The sequence below is a fragment of the Alosa pseudoharengus genome, unplaced genomic scaffold (genome assembly GCF_046254945.1).
Source record: "Alosa pseudoharengus isolate Yale_2024_CS ecotype anadromous, Long Island Sound unplaced genomic scaffold, YU_APseudo_1.1 YU_APseudo_1.1_scf_1, whole genome shotgun sequence".
Lineage (NCBI taxonomy): Eukaryota > Metazoa > Chordata > Actinopteri > Clupeiformes > Clupeidae > Alosa > Alosa pseudoharengus.
In genome coordinates this window covers 52,679,052-52,698,685 of record NW_027468564.1, presented here as the reverse complement: position 1 = coordinate 52,698,685, position 19,634 = coordinate 52,679,052, and the positions used below count along the sequence as shown (strand labels likewise).

The 19,634-nt window shown below is 46.3% G+C and overlaps 1 protein-coding gene across 1 annotated transcript in view; it reads left to right on the top strand.

Moving 5' to 3' along the window:
• The window catches only part of prkcaa (protein kinase C, alpha, a), a 155,881-nt gene that overhangs the window by 46,086 nt on the left and 90,161 nt on the right, over positions 1-19,634 (top strand). Inside the window, exon 3 of the mRNA XM_076292610.1 lies at positions 4,914-4,996. Within this exon, the coding sequence (XP_076148725.1) occupies positions 4,914-4,996 (83 nt within the window). The remainder of the gene's footprint in view (positions 1-4,913; positions 4,997-19,634) is intronic.

Below are 19,634 nucleotides of genomic sequence, written 5' to 3'. Positions count from 1 at the left end.
ATCGGCTTAAGAGCTATTATGTGCACGTCTGCATGCATATGCCTTTGTCAGGATGTTACTGGTTAGGTTCTGCTATGATAAGGGTTGTATCAGGATTGTATCTCTTTCTGGGAATATCTGATGATTACACTGTGCTTCTTCTTATTGTAATGTTATCTAATATGCAAGCTAAACAGCCAATTAGAGCAACCCTTTTCCCGACATCTCCGACGTGGCCATAAACTGGTCAATCGAGGTCCATCTGTTTTGGAGGAGCTTGCACACCGCACCGATTAGAGCTACAGTCCTTATTAGATGGACATGCTTGAGGTTCATAGCATTGGTTCATGCATGTCTAGTAGGGGTGTAACGGTTCATGTATTCTTATTGAACCGAAACGGTACGGGCGTCACGGTTCGGTGCATGAATTTACACGGAGAATACATAAAACTCGTGTGCGGATTAATTAATGTCATGCGCAATTACTGTTAAGTAGCGAGAGTTACGGGAGTTCTTTAGCGACACCTAACGCTAATCTGTAGCCTCGCCTTAGCTCTGAAGCTCTGATTGGCGCCTATGTTCTTTTTTTGTCAGGTCGTCGGTCAAGTCAGTCAGTCAGAGATGCAGCACTAAGCGAGTTAGAGGATCCGCTGGTCTCTTTAAGATCGCAAGTTTGAGAACTTCAGTTACAGTAACGTTAGTACAGGCGAAAGAGTGGTGGATAAGATAAAACTGTGTCGGCGTTGTTCAGCAGTTGTTGGGTATGTAAGTGGGAAAAATGCTACACATATTTGAAGCCATCACCCAGATGATGTAGCCTAGGCTACCAATTACTGAAACGAGGGGTAAAAAACTTCCCCTGCACTTCAGCAGCCTTTGGATACATATACAAATAGGGCCAAAACCTATGGCTTAAATTAAACGGTTTCGTAATGACAGAAAGCTATGTAAATCGCGTGGTAATTACCTGTTGGGGTAACTTGTAACTTCTCACATGAGGAGCTGGTAGTGTTAAGTGCATAGACAGTAAAGTGACAACGCTAACCAGGCTAATAAACAAACCATGCTACGGTGAGTTAACGTCAAAGGGCAAAGTCACATGACTTCTAGTTGTAGTCTGTTTATGAAATGAAAGGAGCAATTTCGTTTTTTTTAAAAAGGCAAAATAGTGTGATATTTTCACAGTTAGTAGGCTAGATTATTACTTTACACACAATGAAAAATATTGAGGCAAATTGTAGACCCTTCCATATACAACTAAACACAGATGTTGAAGGTCTTGCTTAAAGCAACACCAAAGAGTTTTTTGTACATTAAAATAATGTTTCCAAAATCGTTTCAGTGGTTCATCAACTCGTAACAGGGTGAACGGCACTTTCTGCATTCGCTTCGCGGCCCTCTATCGGCTATAACCGCACTGTAAGTTTGCAGGATCGGGTAGCGGATCTGTAGTTCGATGGAATGAGACATAAGAAACTACAAATTTGACTTGCATCTGATGTCGCAATACATCGTACTTTAATAAAATCATGCAACATATTCTACCTTGTCTGTGGACATTGTTATTTGCAAAGCTGGTGCTGGATAAACAAATAGTGCGTGCGACAGAGGAAAACTTCTTTGGTGTTGCTTTAAGTGGATTTTTAAAAATAATTTTTCTATGTAATTTGCACTTTCAGACATAAGAGATGCTGTAAGCCTATAGCTGATTGTTTTATTTTGTTTACAAGTTACAGATGGAGTCTGGGTACTTATTGTACTGTTTAGCCTACATCTTACACACTTCAGGCTGTTGCAGATAGCTCAGGGAAGAGACTGTATGACACTAGGTGGTACAGCCTGAGAAATGTACGAAAAAATGCTTTCTGCATTTTTGGTTTGCTTTTCCCTCCATTGTACCGAACTCGTACCGAACCGTGATGTCAGAGGCGTCACTAGACCTTATTCACTGGGGCACGTGCCTTAGTAAAAGTCTCCAGTGCCCCAGTGAAATTCTAGCGCTGCTCTCGCTGTTAACGGCATTCATGAGCGTTATTCATGAGGCTATTTAAGCTACAAAGAACTATTGCCAGAATGACTATAGGACCCTTGCCTGGGAGGGAAGTTTATCTCAATTTTGACAAAAAAAGTCAGGAAAGCCTATTAAATTCATGCAGTGAGTATAGGCCTACTTATGCCTATGTGTTTGGATGTTGCTGGATAGTGGCTGCTACAACAATTGAGGGAGAGAGTGCTGGAGGAGGAGGAGGAGGCGGAGGAGGAGAAGAAGGTCGAAGAGAAGGAGAAGAGAGGGGAGAAAGAGCACAGGCAGGGCACCTGTAGGCTAGCCATTTATTTCATATTGCGCGCACATTTTTTTTTTTGTATTGGGAGTTGGGGGCCTGTGCCCCAGCAAAGGTCTAGAATCGCCCCTGCGTGATGTCCGAACCGAGGTATGAACCGAACCGTGACTTCTGTGTACCGTTACACCCCTAATGTCTAGCATGTTGCTCCTGTCTACAGTTCCTCATAGCTGGTACTTGAAGTAGGTCTTCTGAATCCGTTACTTCTTTAAGTGAAATAGTTCCTCACAGACAGACTGACTTATCAAAGGCCCATAGAATCTTTTGACTATTGGCAAACCCTATAGGGAAAGAGTGATGGAATGTGTTTTGTAACACCATTCAAGGCTTTAACAGGGCGGCCTGCTTGGAGCTTAATCTTTGCTGTATTTAATTAAATGTGACACACCGACTATCATTAATGCTGTTTAATTTCAACAGCAACCCTTGCATTCAGAGAGTCAGGGCCACCTCGGTTTTGTGAAACGAAAGCTGAGAGCTTTCCAATGAGCGAATATAAATGTGCAGGGATCCAGCATTTATCACCTGGGGCCTCTTTGTTTGAGTCGGCCATTGGTCGCACCATGAAAGGTTTCCTGTGATAGAGACGCCCACGAATCGAGCATTATTCATACCTGAAAAGGCGCTGTCACACTCAAACGATGTCCCCCCTTTATCATCTGCCGAACACGTGTTATCTGAAAGGCTTAGCCTCGTTTAACCAAAGTTTTGGGTGGCATTGATGGAAGGGTGCAATTTCTTTGGGGAACTAAAAGGAGCTGCAGTCCTTTGTGACATATTGAGGCATTGTTGGAAGCATTACAGGAGCATGATGATTGTATTTCAGGCCACTGCAAGAGTTGACAGGTGAAAGAAAGAAACTATTTAGTGCTCTTGGGAGAATCCAGAGATTTAATGACCATTGATTTCCAAATCCACATTAAATCTGTCACCTCTGCATAATTCATCCTGCCCCAAAAGTGAAATAATGATAAGGTTACCATGGAGCATCCCATTCATGTCGGGACTAGTAAAAGTCACTCTGATATTTTCTGATCCTCTGTTTGACCAAACGGATATGTGCCTCGCATAGGAAGATGCTGCATGGGCACAGTAAGTCTCAGGCCATTTTTTTCACTCAAGGGTGAACTAATCAAGTTCATCAGGTTTCCTATTATCAGGATCCTGGTAATTTAAGTGCAGTGTGTACACACATTGGTCTTGGTAGATAAACATTGATTATGCACTTTTATTGTATATTTTTTGGTATCTAAAAATTATGTAAATAGAGTGATGCTAAATTACACTCACTGCAGGCACTATACCTCTGCAAACTCTGCTTTGCGTCTTGCGTTTTTCCCTGGCACAAAGTATCATGATGCATAGAATGTGTAGAGATTTTTTGATTTTTTTTGTCACTGTCCTTTAAAAAGGGGATTGTTATAATAAATGTAAAAATATTTTTGCCAACCAAAGCTATGCAGAGCTCCTTTAAGAGTTTGTTTCTCAGAAAAGATGACAGCGTTGTGTACTCTCCACACGATAGGGCAGACTCATTATAACCTCAGCTTGAGCTTTTTTAAATATTGACTCGCGTCTCTCTGTCTCTTTCTCTCTCAAATTCACTGTCATTTTGTGTGTCAGTACAGCCAACATTCCATTCCTTAGCCTCCTCCGCTGTTTACAATGAAACAAATCCTCCCATCATTTGCTCTAATTAAAAAGCTCAAGAAGAACGCGCCTCTGATGTTGGACAAGTTCCAGTGATGTGTGAACTGGATTTTTTTCTTATTGTGGTAGCACATTTCTCTTCTCCTTCTCTCTCTCTCTATTTATTTGTCTCTTTCTTGCTCACATCCCACTCCCTCGTCTGCTGATGGCAGTTTGGAAAGATCTATCGACCAACGAATGGATGTCCTGAGCGAGGCTCCTTGGTTGAGTGGGGGGGGGGGGGGGGTGTTGGGTAGAGGGGAAGCTTGGCTCAAGTCGCTGTTTATGAATCATACTTATTTACGACCCTGACTGTTTGCAATATTGGCGGCACCTTGAGTTATGGGGGGCGTTTAGGTATCCGCGGGGGCTGCTCTGGCGAGAAGTAGCTGACGGGGGTGATTTGCTGTGATTTCTGCCTTGTTATTAAGCATTAGCCTTGGGGACAGCCAGACTCTAAAATGGCCTCCGTCTCACAGAAACTCACCTGACTGGGACAGTTTGGTGAAAGATTGCATGGGAGATGTAGTCTTGAGACTATAGTCCAATGAATACAGTCTATTAGGATGCTTAGGTAAATTGCCTACAAATGAATGTGCATCTGGTGCTGCCTTGCTCATGGCTATATGTATGAGGTCTCTCTCCTGAACAGTGTGTTGAGGAGCCTCTAACAGTGTGCACCTCTTCTCGTCTCACCAGGAGGCTTCCTCAACAACAACAACAACAACAACAATGCTTTTTATGCTGAACTTTGATAAGAAACTACTGTAGGTGAAACATTGTGCTTTAAACTAACCTGACAGGACTTATTTCTCTAGCAGTGATTGTGATGACTCCCTGCATCATACATAGTTTGTTTTCTAATCGGAGAACCTTCTCTCTCTCTTCCTCTTTGTTTTTCAGTTTGCTGTTTCGTGGTTCACAAGCGCTGCCATGAATTTGTCACATTCTGCTGCCCTGGAGCGGACAAGGGTCCGGACACAGATGTGAGTAAACCTCTCCTGGCCAGCGGCCATCATTCTTATGGGATTCATTGTGTTGATTGTTTACAGTGTAGCCAGCTGATAACAGCATCAATCACCACCTATGACTAAACCCTCACTGTGCAACTGAAGGCACATTTGCACACTTTGGGTTACAGTGGGTAGATCCAGTAAACATGGCAGGGTTAGTCTCTTCAGTGTTCACTTCACTTTCAGCTTTCTCTCTTTGTACATGCAAGTTGAACTGGTTGTGTTTAGTCAATACAAAACAAAGACAGTGCTATTGTATTGTGTTCAAAATGTGGCATATCAGATATGCACACCCAATATGCACAAGTCAACTCCTAATTGATATATTCCTAATTTTATTTTTGCGCAATATCTCTCACACAAAAGTGATCCAGGATTTTAGCTTTATGTGGGAGATGAATAACTCCAGCAGGTGGCTAGTGTAGGTGCTCATTCCCATTCATCAAAGGCCATTCAGTCTGAGTAAAATCACGAGTCCACTTGGCAGACTCTGTCTGAGGCCAAGACCCTGCTCTCCTCTGATTTACCCAGAATCCTCCACTGCACCCCTCCTTCTGCTCTGCCAGTGTATAACCCAGGCTACCTGGCTAATACTATGCCAGTGTATAACCCAGGCTAACTGGCTACCTGGCTTATACTATGCCAGTGTATAACCCAGGCTAACTGGCTACCTGGCTAATACTATGCCAGTGTATAACCCAGGCTAACTGGCTACCTGGCTAATACTATGCCAGTGTATAACCCAGGCTAACTGGCTACCTGGCTAATACTGTGCCGTGGGCAGCTGCTCTGTCAGGCCACAGACACAGTAACCGAGATCAAAGCCACAGTGCTGGTCGGCCTGGCTGGCTGCCTGTAGCCTAGCAGCCCCAGCATCTGGTGTGGGTATTACCAGGCATGTGGAAGAGAGAGCCCAGACCCCGTCGTCCTGGCCCAGCAGGAGCTCTCACCAGTCCTGTGCTTTTCCTCACGTACCATTTCATCTATTTCATCTATTTCATCTTTCCATTTGAAAAACCATCACTCTCTGTGGAAAAGGGTTACACGGGAACGGCCCACATTAAGTTATTCCATTAGTAATCGTGGAAATGAAATTAGTGTAAAATGTTTTTTTAACAAAATGGGTTATTTTTGTTATTGCATTATTCTGTTTTCTGATAACGGTTTTGCTCTTTTCATTTCCCTCAACACAAAGCCCTAGGAGTTCAATTCCAAGCGCACATTGAGAGAATTCTAAATGTCATTTCAGCGTCATATTTGTCTAATGAGACATTTATATTAACTCTTACTCCAGTCCAGTCTATCTCCGGCTTGTTGTATCTAACCTTTGCTATCCTTTAGTCAGATATCGTCTGGTCCCACATGGTACCGCAGAAAAACAGCACATAGTTTACATAGTTGTCAATACAGTACTGTGCACACTCCTAAATATAGTGCAGTATATTAAAAGTTAACATTGCCTGCATTTCCAAAAATGTTACTTCATTATATTATAAAAGTGCATTGTGTTTGCGTCCACACACACATTATTTCATGATTGGGACTTCTTTTGTGTTGGCGTGGTGTAGTGTGCCCCTCGGGCGCTGTCTCTCTCCCTCTCGCTGCTTGGCGACGGCTGGCACGTAACTGGATATAATGTCAGCATGTCACTCAAGCTGCTCTGTCATGCCCCAGCTGTTTTTAGAACGCAGCGGCGCGTAGATGACACCCAAGTCGTAACGTTGGAATAGTTTTGCTCCAAAGGATTTCAGCTCCATGGGGACCTGTGGCCCAGTCTTCAGCCCAGCAGGCCACAGGTCTCTCTGACGCTCAACGTCCACACACACACACACACACACACACACACACACACACACACACACACACACACACACACACACTCCCCATCCCAATAGATATGAATAGGCCTCATTGCGCTCAACGTCCACACACACACACACACACACACACACACACACACACACACACACACTCCCCATCCCCATCCCAATAGATATGAATAGGCCTCATTGCACTCAACGTCCACACATACACACACACACACACACACACACACACACACACACACACACACACACACACACACACACACACACTCCCCATCCCCATCCCAATAGATATGAATAGGCCTCATTGCACTCAACGTCCACACATACACACACACACACACACACACACACACACACACACACACACACACACACACACACACACATACACACACTCCCTATCCCAATAGATATGAATAGGCCTCATTGTCTCGGTCGGTGTGTGTGCTCCAGGAATCGTTGCCCGCCATTGATTTTTATATCCGCAATTTTCTCCCAAACTGACTTGCGGACCACATCCTCTTTGTTGGTCAAAAGGGAATAAACACATTAAGTCAATTCACAGGCTCCCATGGGAGGCCAGCAGCTTGTTTTTGTTTGCTTAAATGGCTACCTTGTGCCAGGAGCTTCCTCGTTAAATGCTTCCCGTCACATCCGCACGGGTCCCTCCGTCATCCATGGGGCTCAGGGTACTCGCCGTGCTGCCTAAACACAAACACACACACACACACACACACACACACACACACACACACACACACACACACACACACACACACACACACACACACACACACACACCTGGCACAAAAGTTGCCATGGGCAACACATGGAAATCGTGACCCTCCATCATTTGGGAATGAGAGTTGTGTGTGTAATTAGGCTGCAGAGAAATGTACTGTGTTGGTTTGTTCTGCCGTGCCTTTGAAATGAGAAAAAAAATAATGTCATCAGGGTACTGTTGAGAAGTAAACAAATGGCAAAGCAACAGCGGAGGATGCCATGATCACAGGAATCTGTGTTTCCATATCAACAAACTAGAAGTTTACTCTGCCAGCTCTGTTTTGTTGATCTCCTTTCGTGTGTCACAACATGAAATCGCACCTTTTTTCAATTACTTATTCTGGAAAACCAGCTGTTAGTCAGCATATGAAAACCACACGAGAGATAAAAGTTGATGTGACAGACAGCACCCGTGCGGAGTGAGCACAGTTCAGTCGACACCACATGGTGACTGTCAACACGACATGAGCAACTGAAACTAAGAGGACGTCTAGCTGTGAGTTTCACCCAGTTTGTTGCACAGGGCCTTGGAGAGCCTCAATAGGAGAATCTAAAATGTGGCCGTAAGTGAAGCATGGGAGGTGGGGGGGGTGGGGGGGGTCACAACTGGCAACAGCGTCCGTACCGTGCTCAGGTCCAAGTGTCCACGGGGACTCGGGTTCGAATCCCGATCCCACCCCATCTCTCTCCCGCTTACTTCCTGTCACAGTTCACTGTCCTATCATAATAAAGGCAAAACGGCCAAAAAATATAATAATAATAAAAAAAAGATGAAGCAGATGGTCAGCGTGTTGACTCTGAGGCTCGACCTGAGGCCAGGACGAACGCTGTGTGGTAGGAGTCGATCTTTTTATCCTGGGCTAATTGAGATATCTGACCCCTGCTTTCTGAGGAAGCCATAAACTGTAGCTGAAACGAGGCAGCCTTCCTAACCTCGTTATCACAAAGTGTTACGGTTTGAGGAAGAACCGAAAGAAAAAAAAAAAAGGTTAAGTTGGTTAGGTGTGTGAAAGTGAAAGCCTCACTGTGAGTTAATGAAATCAGTAGTCATATACGTAGGCTGCTTTTGGTAGTGCACACACGCATAGTGATTTAGTAAATCGCTTTGAAAGGTGATACTTTGTCATCAGTAGCCTATCATAAAAGCTCCTATATCTCTGTAGCGAATGCTGCCCTCAACTGGCGCCCATAAATCTGCATTTAAAACCCCGAGCTCATTTCCACTGTCTGGTTTTGATCTGGGTCCTCTGGCGCGGTCAGAGTGTGTTCCTGGTGTCCAGCCCAGAGCGTGGTGGAGGGGGCTGAGGGTAAGCTGATCCCGCTGGCTAGACGACAAGCGCTCCGTCCATCTCGTTCTGCTGTGATGTAATATGGGCCCAACACCTCTTTCCTGCACTCTCCCCCCCCCCTCTCTTCCCCCCATTCTGTTGCGCGTATGCTTTTAGTGCAGGAAGAAATACTGCCTGTGCCTGGACACCCGCCCCCCTCCCCTCCCACCTCAGCTCCCGCCCCCCCCCCCCCCCCCAGTAACGGGGGAACCTGACGCCCCCCTTTTTTTATGCTTAGCACCACTGTTTTTATTTTGGCGTTTCGGTGTTGACATGTTCGAGTGACACGGCTCGCTGTTCCTGCCTGATGGGGTGGCTGCCACAGTGGGCCAAATGAGGGGGCACCTACTTGCATATTTCTGCTCAAATTCTTCCTCTCTCACTCCACCATCTAACTCTCTCTCTCTCTCTCTCTCTCTCTCTGTCTCTCTCTCTGTCTATCCATGTCTGTCTGTCTCTTTTTCTGTCTTTCGTTTTCTTTGTATGAGCTCCTCCTGTCACACATGCCTTTTCCGTATCGGTTTCTCTAATCAGCGCTCACATGCAAGATGGAGCGGCACACGTGAGGGGGCAGAATTGGTTCTGAAATATCTGAAGTGCGCTGTGGTCTCTCACTCGCGCCACACTTGCCTCCTGTCCTTGAGAAGAAAGCCATTTGAGGCTTTCACACCAACTACAAAAAAATAAAGCACTTGTGCAGGTTGTGCAGAAGAAAAAAAAACACTCCAGAAAGTTCTAGTGTCAAGAGTGTATTGTAGCCCTTCTGCAGAGACACAGTGGCAGCACATCAGGTAATTCATTTGGCCAATGATGAAGTTGATCCTCACAGCGAGGGCAGTAGCACGCGCTGAGATTCTAGTCTTATCCAGTTTGGCACTCGTGACTAAACACAAGAGAGCCAGTGAAATCACTCACCCATCTCATATGTATATAAACCCAACGACATATTCCTCACAGGCTTTTTACTGAATCCTAAACGAGCATGCGGATGCCGAGTGCGAGCATATATACTGTAACATATTATAGTTCCGTTTTTGGCCCTCTGGAGATGCATTTGTAGACATGCCCACTCAGTCATTACAGGATGCGTAATATTTCAAGGCTGCCGCTGAGTTGTGTTTGGTAATGAACTCATCGATCGAGCCTCTCCAGACTTTTGTCTCAGAACACGTTGTAAAAAAAAGTCTTGTGTTGCTTTTCAGAAGCTGTGTATCCAAAGTGTTGACCGAATGGGATCGATTTTTCAGCTCCTTCATACCTTATTCATCAATTTCTGACGGCGAAAATTGATGAATGAGAAAGACATTACTTTTGTTCACGCAGTAAACTTGTCAGAAACTTGACCAAACAAATGTGTGGTTTATAGTAAGTCTCCATGTGCAAGTCAGTGTTTGCACACTTCTAACAGAGAACGGAACACTAACAGGGATTGTGAACTGAGTAAGATGCCTCCCTTTTAAATGGCATGGCACATCTGTTGACTTATTGATTAATGTGATGTTATGAATCAGTGCCCTCAACGCCATCCTTCTCCCGCACTCTCTTTATCGTCTAAAACCCTGGCCTCGGTGCAGATGATGGCCTGCACATTTGCCATTTAAAATAATCCCAGTGCTAATCCCGATCCCCCCCCCCCCCCCCCCCGTTTCACAGTCAGACATCGGGCCCAGTGGAATGGCATCGTGCTGGGAGATGAGAAGTAGCTTTACTGGGTTTTCCCATGGACTTGAGAGCAGTGGCGCAAACGCATGGAGCAAACACGACACCCCAGTTTATTTTCCTGCCCTCTCCCAAGTTTCCAGAATAACATTCCGGTTGATTTGTTATGCCCAGTAACACAAGATAGGATAACAGGTCTAATAAAAATTCTAGTGGGAAGAGCTCTCACTATTCCGGTTATAGTTGTCAAGGAATATGCCCTCTATGAGCCTGTGCTAATCATTTAGTCATCATGCTTACATGTACTATGCGACACCTGACACCGTCAGCTGGTTATACGTCATGATTTTATGACAATTTCATAAGCAGTGATTTGGGGCTCCTCGAGAGGTTTCCTCGGATTTCCACACAAATAGAGCTCTAACTTGGTATATGGTCCAAAGGTGAGCTCTATTTAGACATGATATATAGAGCGCTCTGGACAAGACACACTCAGCAAGACAAGATCCACCCCCCCCCCTCGTCCTCCTCCTTCTCCTTCTCCTACCTGCCAACACCCCCAACACACATACAATCTCTCTCTCTCTCTCTTTCTATCTCACTCACTCTCTCACTCACACACACACACACACTCGGAGGAGGGCTTGACAGCAGCCGATGATGAGTGGGTCTCCTCGTGGTCGGAGCCCTGTGGGGACTCCGTGAACCGTGCCTCGGCTGCAGCCATTAATCATGTCCAGGCAGCCCCTGTGCTAATGATGGCTTGGCTCCTGCAGGAGGACACCATCAAACCTGGCTGATTGGGCAGCTTTAACCCTCCGCGCTGTTTGATTAAGGGTGTCTGAGCGGCAGGGTGGCATGGGGCTGATCACGGGAGAGGTTGGGGCCCGGTGAGGACACTGTGGGTTGATTGAGCGTCTGGGATGGATGGTTCTCTTGCTGAGGATTATAGGTAAGGCAAAAGGGCAAGGGAACAGGACCCAATCATCTGTTCCAGTCTGATCCAGATAACTGGTTTGTGATAAATCACTCGACTAGATATTGGACATACAGAGTGTTTTTCGGTTTTTATGAGGGTGCACAGCCTTCTCAGTGGAACATCCAGTGAAACATCCATAGGTTTGACTAACATAATGATAACACAAATGATAATTTGATAATGATCGTTCCAGTTGCTTCTCAGCTGGACCCAAACCTGTAGAGTCTCACTCCAAATGCATCTCTTTTCTTTCTCTCCTCTATGCCCTCTCTCTCTCTCTCCCCCCCTCTCTCTCCCTCCCTCTCTCTCTCTCTTCTTCCCTCTCTCCCTCCCTCCCTCTCTCTCTCTCCCTCCCTCCCTCCCTCTCTCTCTCTCCCTCTCTCTCTCTCCCTCCCTCCCTCTCTCCCTCTCTCTCTCTCCCTCTCTCTCTCTCCCCATCCCTCCCTCTGAGGCTGGTCAGACCAGAGGGCTCTGTGGAGGCAGCCTTGCTGCTGGCCTGATCCAGGGCCTTGTAATTGGATGCATACGCGGCTCATTGATTTTATTACAGCTCCATTAGCTTCTTCAGAGAGGCTTTCGCCGGATCTTGAGCAGGTTGATAATGCAGGCTCCCCCTTCTCTTCCCTCAAACCTCACAGATTCCCCATCTCTCTCTCTCTCTCTCTCTCTCTCTCTCTCTCTCTCTCTCTCTCTCTCTCAGTATCATGTGCTCTTCCATGCTGTGCTGTGGAGATGCATCAAGTGTTTTCTGGGTGCTTCCAACTACCAGATGGACTTAATGACTTAATTTATTTTTTTTGTGAGCCAGGGATTATTATTTTTTTGCGTACTTATGTGAAACAAATCTGTGCATCCAAAATAAATACACCACGGTGCTACAGAGAGACCAAAGGAGGAAACACATGATTGGACCCCCCCCCCCCCGATTGTCCCAGACTGATGCCGGTGTTTGCTCAGTGTAAACACAATAAGGGGGTCATCAACTCTTAGCACCTGTCCTCTCTCCATTGTTGATTCCTCCTTCCGTTGGGCCTTGGCTTCCCCTTGACCTCATCTAAATGCAGTTATGTGGCAGCACAACAAGCTGAAGTCACAGTCATGCCGTTTGGCTTATGCAAGGAGATGACATCAGCCCCTGGCCCTGTCATCATGCCCCCCCCCTCAACCCCCCCCTCCCCCAACCCGCCGCTCTGATGAATGTCAGCATGTTTGGCGCCTGAGGGATGGAGCGCGGTGCGGAGGGGTAGGTGCTCGTGTTGTGACCACACGGCGCGGAGTCACCCGCCGAGAGGAGCAAAAGTCCCTCTGAGTCATCAGAATAAGGATGGTGGAGGTGAAGTGTGAAGCGTTTTCTTTTCCCCTCTCCTCTCCTCTCCTCTCCTCTCCTCTCCTCTCCTCTCCTCTCCCGTCATTCTTCTGATCAAGGACTGGCCTCCTTGTCAGAGTATCTTGCTGGATTGTAGGTCAGGGCTTTCAGCCATTATCCAGACACTCGCTGCATTTTGTACTCTTTTGACTCATTTTGCTGTTATTATTTCCCATTTGCAAGACATCTGTTCTAATACCTAAAGTAAATTTGGATTTGAGATCTTGGTCCGCATGTCTCTAAAAATGAATCCTTGCAACAATGCCAATGCTGCAATGAGAAGACTACGTATGTTGTCTCTGTATCAGTCCAGTGGCCCAATGCTCCGTATGCTGCCCTTGTGCTGTGCCCACAAGGGCACAGGAATGGACTTTGCACCCACTTCAGCAGGCTCTAAGAGTCTAGAGTGTGATCTGGTTCAGCCAGTTGCTGCTCAGCATATGGACAGTCCAGTGAGATGTTGTAAGATGTTGACAAGGGCCATGCTGAGAGCTCTTATCTGGTATCTCTCTGTCTTCCCCACACAGTTCTCCCTCTCCCCATCCAATTATTATGTTTTGGTACTTAAATCCACACAAGAAACGAACCAACTCTCTCTATGAAGGCGGCAAAACTTCAGAATTCTTTTTATGTTTGTGTGTAATGGCAACTTTTCCCTCCTGATCCCTGATTGCTTTCCCCAGAGCAATTTAGCAGGTATTTCTGCCGATACATCCGGGTACACTTACAATCTAACCTCATCATCGGGCAATTTGGGAGATAATGCCTGTGAATGGAGATCATGTAATTGAATCTGTGGCTGCGGTGGGCTTTCCGTAGTGAGGCAGTGGCCGTGTGGCTGGCCGGCCTGGGCTGGATGAGGCTTGAGTGCCCGAGGCCTGGCAGACTCTCAGAGCAAGATGGTAATCTGGAGAAACCCCCTGGGACATGCTCTGCATCTATGGAATCTTTGTCCTCTTCGCACACACGCACACTCGCAGACATGCAGACACACACACACACACACACACACTCACTCACTCGCTTGCTTGCTCGCTCGCACACACACACACACACACACACACACACACACACACACACACACACACACACACACACACACACACACACACACACACACACACACACACAGGTTATGAGAGAGTGATGGACAGGGGGAGATTTGTTTTTCTTCATTTTTCGAGATTTCTATATCTGCACAAGTGGCAGTTCACTCACAAAAGTTATCTGCAGGATGACTAACTGCTTGCGGAGGTGAGTACTGTAGATGTGCTCTTGACCTGGGGTCACCGCTCCATGCAGTGGAAACACTTAAGAACTGATGCCACCCCAGATAAACTGAAAGCAAGAGCTCAAAAGAAACCAGATGCTTTAGTGCAGGAGAGAGAGAGAAAGTCAGCCAGCGTCATTTTTTCACCCTGAAAGAATCCCATTTTGGGTCCCACGCCAGAGCAAGTGTGTTGCATTTGATCATTTGAAGCTCAGATCAAGTTGGAGGATGCTAATCTCCTGGAAGGCTACTGACCAAGGGAGGAGGGGCAGTTAAGAGCATCAGGGCCCTCAAGGAGCCACTGACCAAGGTGGTGAAGCAGAGATGCTGTTTGTCTCGTTAAGGAGGCCAGTCGATTTGGCGCAGCCTAGCCCTTCTCTCACTGTGGGAGTGAGTCACCAGTCCACCAACGTGGGTCACTAGGAGAAAATGCTTTTTCTGTAAAGACCTGTGAGCTGTTGTGCATATATTAAACATTGTGCTTACATCTCTTATCATATTTATCAGTCTTCATATCCTTCTCATTCTCTTTTTATACTTAGATTCACACAGATTTACAAACGACTGCACGGATCTAAACTCTAGTTCAGTATAAAAAAGATATATAATTTTCAGCTGGAGAAGCACATAAATAACATTCATTAAATGAATACTTTCATTCCTCATGGTGTAATCATGAACAGTTTTACGCCTGAGTTTCTCAGCCCCTGCACCAAGATGTGTTTTAAACCCCCCCCAGCGTCACGAATTCCTGAAGCGAGAGAGTCTGGGGAATTTGACTGCAGGTCCAAAAACCTCTCTAATTGACTCTCCTTCACCCTCACGAAAGCGCTCGCATTTCTCCAGACAGGCCAGGCTTCAGAGAGTACAGCCACCATTGTTGGTTTAAGATTCAGTTAATAAGACTGAGCGGATTTGGCTCTGATCTGCTGCTGATATTAAAATGGCAGTGCTCACCGAGCTCGTGTTCAGAATTTGGCCGCGGTGACCTTTTGAAAACGGAATTTGTTTAATGAATCCAAATTTACATCCAGGGAAGAGATGTTTAATGAAGCCAAATTAACATCCAGGGAAGAGATGTTTAAACGACACGTCTTTTGTGGGAGTGCTGGTTGTACTCATTGTGTGTTTCCATGAGAATCTTTCTTTTTTAATGGAGATTTTGTTTAAAAATGTGTTTTAAAGCATTTGCTGATACTGAGTGTTGCATACCTGTCTGCTAGTGAGCTCTGTCTGACCTTTGAATTGAATTAATGTTGTTTAAAGGGTCGACTTTCCATGAAGACATTCAGAAAAGATTTTGTCTTGTTATATCACCATCACATCGCATCACATACCATCACAAGATGACTCTTGCTATAAACTGTTGACTTTGCTATAAACTGTTTAATGTTTATTAAATATAAATGTTTATTGATGTCATTGTAAGTCACTTTGGACAAAAGCGTCTACTAAGAACCATAAATATAAATGTAAACATTATGCATATAATACCACTCCAGTGTGTATGTAGTCGTTTAAAAAAAAAGTCTTTAATTCTGCATACTCCAGGTCTCCTCGCCAGAGTGCTTTAGTGCTGCGTCTGCATTCACAGGCGTTTTGCTGAAGGATGCCTTGGTAAACCACGCACTCATCTTTGTTCTCTTTGGCTGTGCCATGAAAGCCAACTACCGCTCCCACATCCTCTAGTGTTTTGTTTCATTAAAATGCAATCAAGGCCCATTCTTGATGCCATATTCCTTGGCATCTCTGTGAAGCCCTGCCAGGGGAAATGTGTGGTCTGTTTTCTTTCTCTTGGACAGATGTCACAAACTTTTATATTTAGTTCAGAGACAAAAAAGGCAAGATAAATAATGCAGCCATATTTTGTGCTACTATTTGCTACCAAACATGAATGAACATGACACTCTCCAGCCTTGTGTGTCCACTGACTTCCCTGAAGTCAGATGGCATTAATTATTTATCACTTACTTATGGTCTCCCTCTCTCTCTCTCTCTGTCTCCCTCCCTCTCTCTCTCTCTCTCTCTGGCACGACTGCTGGAATGTGTGTCCGATTACAAATGGGGATTCAGAACGTTTTCACTCCTCTGTTTCCACGGCAGCAGAACCCTGAGGCTGCCAGTTGCACTGCAGAAACAACAGCAGACCAGATTCGGATTCTCTTGCAACTTGTCAGGTGTCCAGCTTCAACTTTTGTTTACCTTTTTCCTACATGCACTTGTGCTCTGATTTCAGACTCCACTTTGCTAGTGCTTCAGCAGTTAAGACTTCATAAACATGAACAAACTTTTGCCGGTCTGATGTAAGGTAAAGCTAGCACTACACCCAAACAATTGTGGGAAATGTGATGAAACTGGCAGAATTTCTGAATTCTGTGTCTGCAATCATGCATGGCTTTTCATTATTTTCAGCAACATAAGTACTCAGTACTCAGGAACATAGAAAATACCTTGTCCTTCTCTCAAGCTAATCAAGGCTGCCAGGAGGACCTACGTATTTAGCAGATATTTTGGAAGTGTGTGCTCCAGAAGGAAAACAACAGCCCCAACCGTGTTGCCCTGGAGACACAATGGAAGATCTGGGTCACTCTGTCAGTGAGGTCTGGTGAGGCATGGCGTGTCAGCAGGCGGCCATCATTACTGAGAACTGTTTTTAGGAACAGGTGAAATGCGGGCTCCATTAGCCCATTCTGTCACAGAGGTGCAGCGCGTCACCACTGCCGTCAGACATCTCCTGAATTCCTGGCGCGTTAGAGTGAGAATACAGTTAAAAAAAATCTGGGTCAGCATTGCAGGAAAGCGTACCCTGACTTGGGAGTCAGGTAAATCTGGCAAAGTGGTGAGAAGACTGTAATTTGAGGTGACCTGGATTTGATCTCGAATGCCTCTCTGTTAACAAAAGTGCGTGCTCACCCTTGAGATTTCAAATGATAGTGTTTAATGTGTGAGGGGTCTTGGGTTCTGAAGAGGACAGATGTATTTCTGTAAGAGCTTATGGGGGATTTGTTAGGCCATGGCTCTGAGAAATGGGAACATGACCCGACACCCTCCAGTTCATCTTGTGCCCGCCTCTATGCCCCCTCCGCTCTGTGCCCACCTCCTCAGCTTCCCAGCAGTGCCCTCATCGGAGACTTCCCACGAGGCACTAGAGCCTGTTGTCCTGCCGTCCGACGCCCTGGTATGGCAGTGGGCACCTGCCGTCCGAGAGCAGAGGCCAGCAAACCGTACCCCCTGCTCCTCCTCTGCAGACCAGCCCGGCCGGCCCGTAAGGCTCCGTAAGGCCGTATTTACGAGCCCGATCGTTTACGAGGCCAATCATTTCCTCCGCCGCTCAAGGGTTCTCTTCGGGGCGGAGGGGGGGGGGGGGATATGAGTCCCCCACATCCCCCACCCCGCCTGTCAGTCGGTGAGAAGGGAAAGGATCCTCGCACTGGGGGAGTCCCCCACGTGTACCAAATGAAAAGGCGAGCCAAGGATATGGGGAAATAATTTAAGGGGCTATAAATAGACACGGCCCCTGGATAAACGATAGCGCGGTTATGTTTAATCTGTTCTGCGTCAACACCCCCGCCCCAAAACCACAGAGTTCACATGGGGTCATGAGTCTGGGGGTTGGAGAAGGCAGGGTGGTATGCAAACAAACAACAGCTAAGCCTGTGGACTTTGGAAAGGTCACTGCTAGCCTCAGCAATAAAAGCAATTACAGACTAGCGTTAGAGTCTCAGGGCAGCTTTTCGAGAAGCTACTGCTGTCATTTAGCTGCACGGTGGCCTCCTAACACTACAGCACGCCTCTCTGTTAATGGCTCCCTTCTTGATGCGTCACCTTCAAAACGTTTATCCAAAACCCCCTTTTCCTCCCTTTTGAGTGCTGTCTTCCCTGAGTGTGGCTGTGATGGGACTCTCTCGTTCTGCATTGGTGTGTGAAAGCTGACGCGTCGCTCGTTCGCCATTTAGCCCTCCGCGAGGCAGCGGGAGCTCGCCAGGCTCGTCGCTGTCGGGAGGCCAGATGGGGAGGAAGTGACTTTAGCCTCGGGACTGCAGCGACGCGCCCGGCTCTCGCCTTTGCCAAATGTCAGCGCCCCAGTGAGGGGCAGAGCAGAGGGGGGAATTTGGGGGGGGATCGATACCTGCGGGCCTCTCTCTGTGTCGGGTGTTGCGGCCCGGCCGGGTACCTCCCAGCGGGGACCTGACTGCGTCACTCGGGGTCCCTAAGGGCACCTGGGGGAAACGCCGGGTCCCTAATACCCCACCTGCGCCACCGTCTGGTGGCTCTGCACCCCAGGACGCTTCTCGTCTGTCAAGCCTGATTAGGAAGGCAATGGGCAATGTTCCAGACCTCACTCTGCTGTTGTGTTGTTGAAGGGGAATACAATCTTAAATCAGCCTTTTGTTTGGTAAACTGACACATGGATTTCAGTGCCTTGAACACCTGACACTCTTTGAAGAGCTGTTGTAGGAAAAAAATATGGGAAGGTTTTAGCAGTTACACTTCAGTCTATAGAGGAATCAACGCAGTAATTCTGGGTTCCGAAGTGGCAAAAAAGGCCAAAAGATAGAACCAGTTACTCAGAGGTTTTCTGAGCTGAAGTTTAGTCTGTGAAAGGGCTTGTTTGTCCAGGAGAGTTCTAAAATGGAGATTAGTTCAGCAGTGGAGGTGATGTGTGATTGTTGTTTGGTAGCTCACTGGTGGTTAATGAGGACACGTACCTTGAACTAGCCAAGTGTTGCAGTGGACCATTTGCACTCTAATACCATTCACACTAATGTGATCATCCTGGACAGGTATGAGCATTTGCTTTGTTTATACTAAATTATGTGTAAAGGTACTCAGTGGTCCTCAGTGTAGAGTTAGTGAGGTTATGAAATAATGAAACGGTGCACCCAGTTAAATTGGATTAAAATGGACTGAATGACCTGAGTTTTAATCAAATGATGGAGTCAGCAAATGGAATTGATCTGGGTGTAGCTCCAGTGTATTGGGACACCATTGACGTTTTTTTTTTTAGTATTATTTATTCTTAATTCATCCTCTGTTGAGTCTGGTGCTCCCTAAGCTTCAGGACAGGCTCACAGTGTGCCAAACCAGTTTCCTCCCTTCCTGCTCCACATAAATGAGCAGCCCAGCAACTGCCAGTACCCCGAGGACATGGTGATCTATAGGCTAATCTGTTGCTCCACTTCTGTTGTGTGAAGCACAGAAGTAACCTTATTCAATAACCAGCGCTGCGTGAATTTCCGATGAAATCCATACTGTAGAATCCATATTTTTTTTTGCCATTTATGAGCACATGACTGTGTAGACAGTCGAGGCAATTACTCGGGTTATCTCATTTGTCTGAGGCAAAAATAATCAACATATCCATGGCAACCACTACCAAGATCAAAACACCACAAC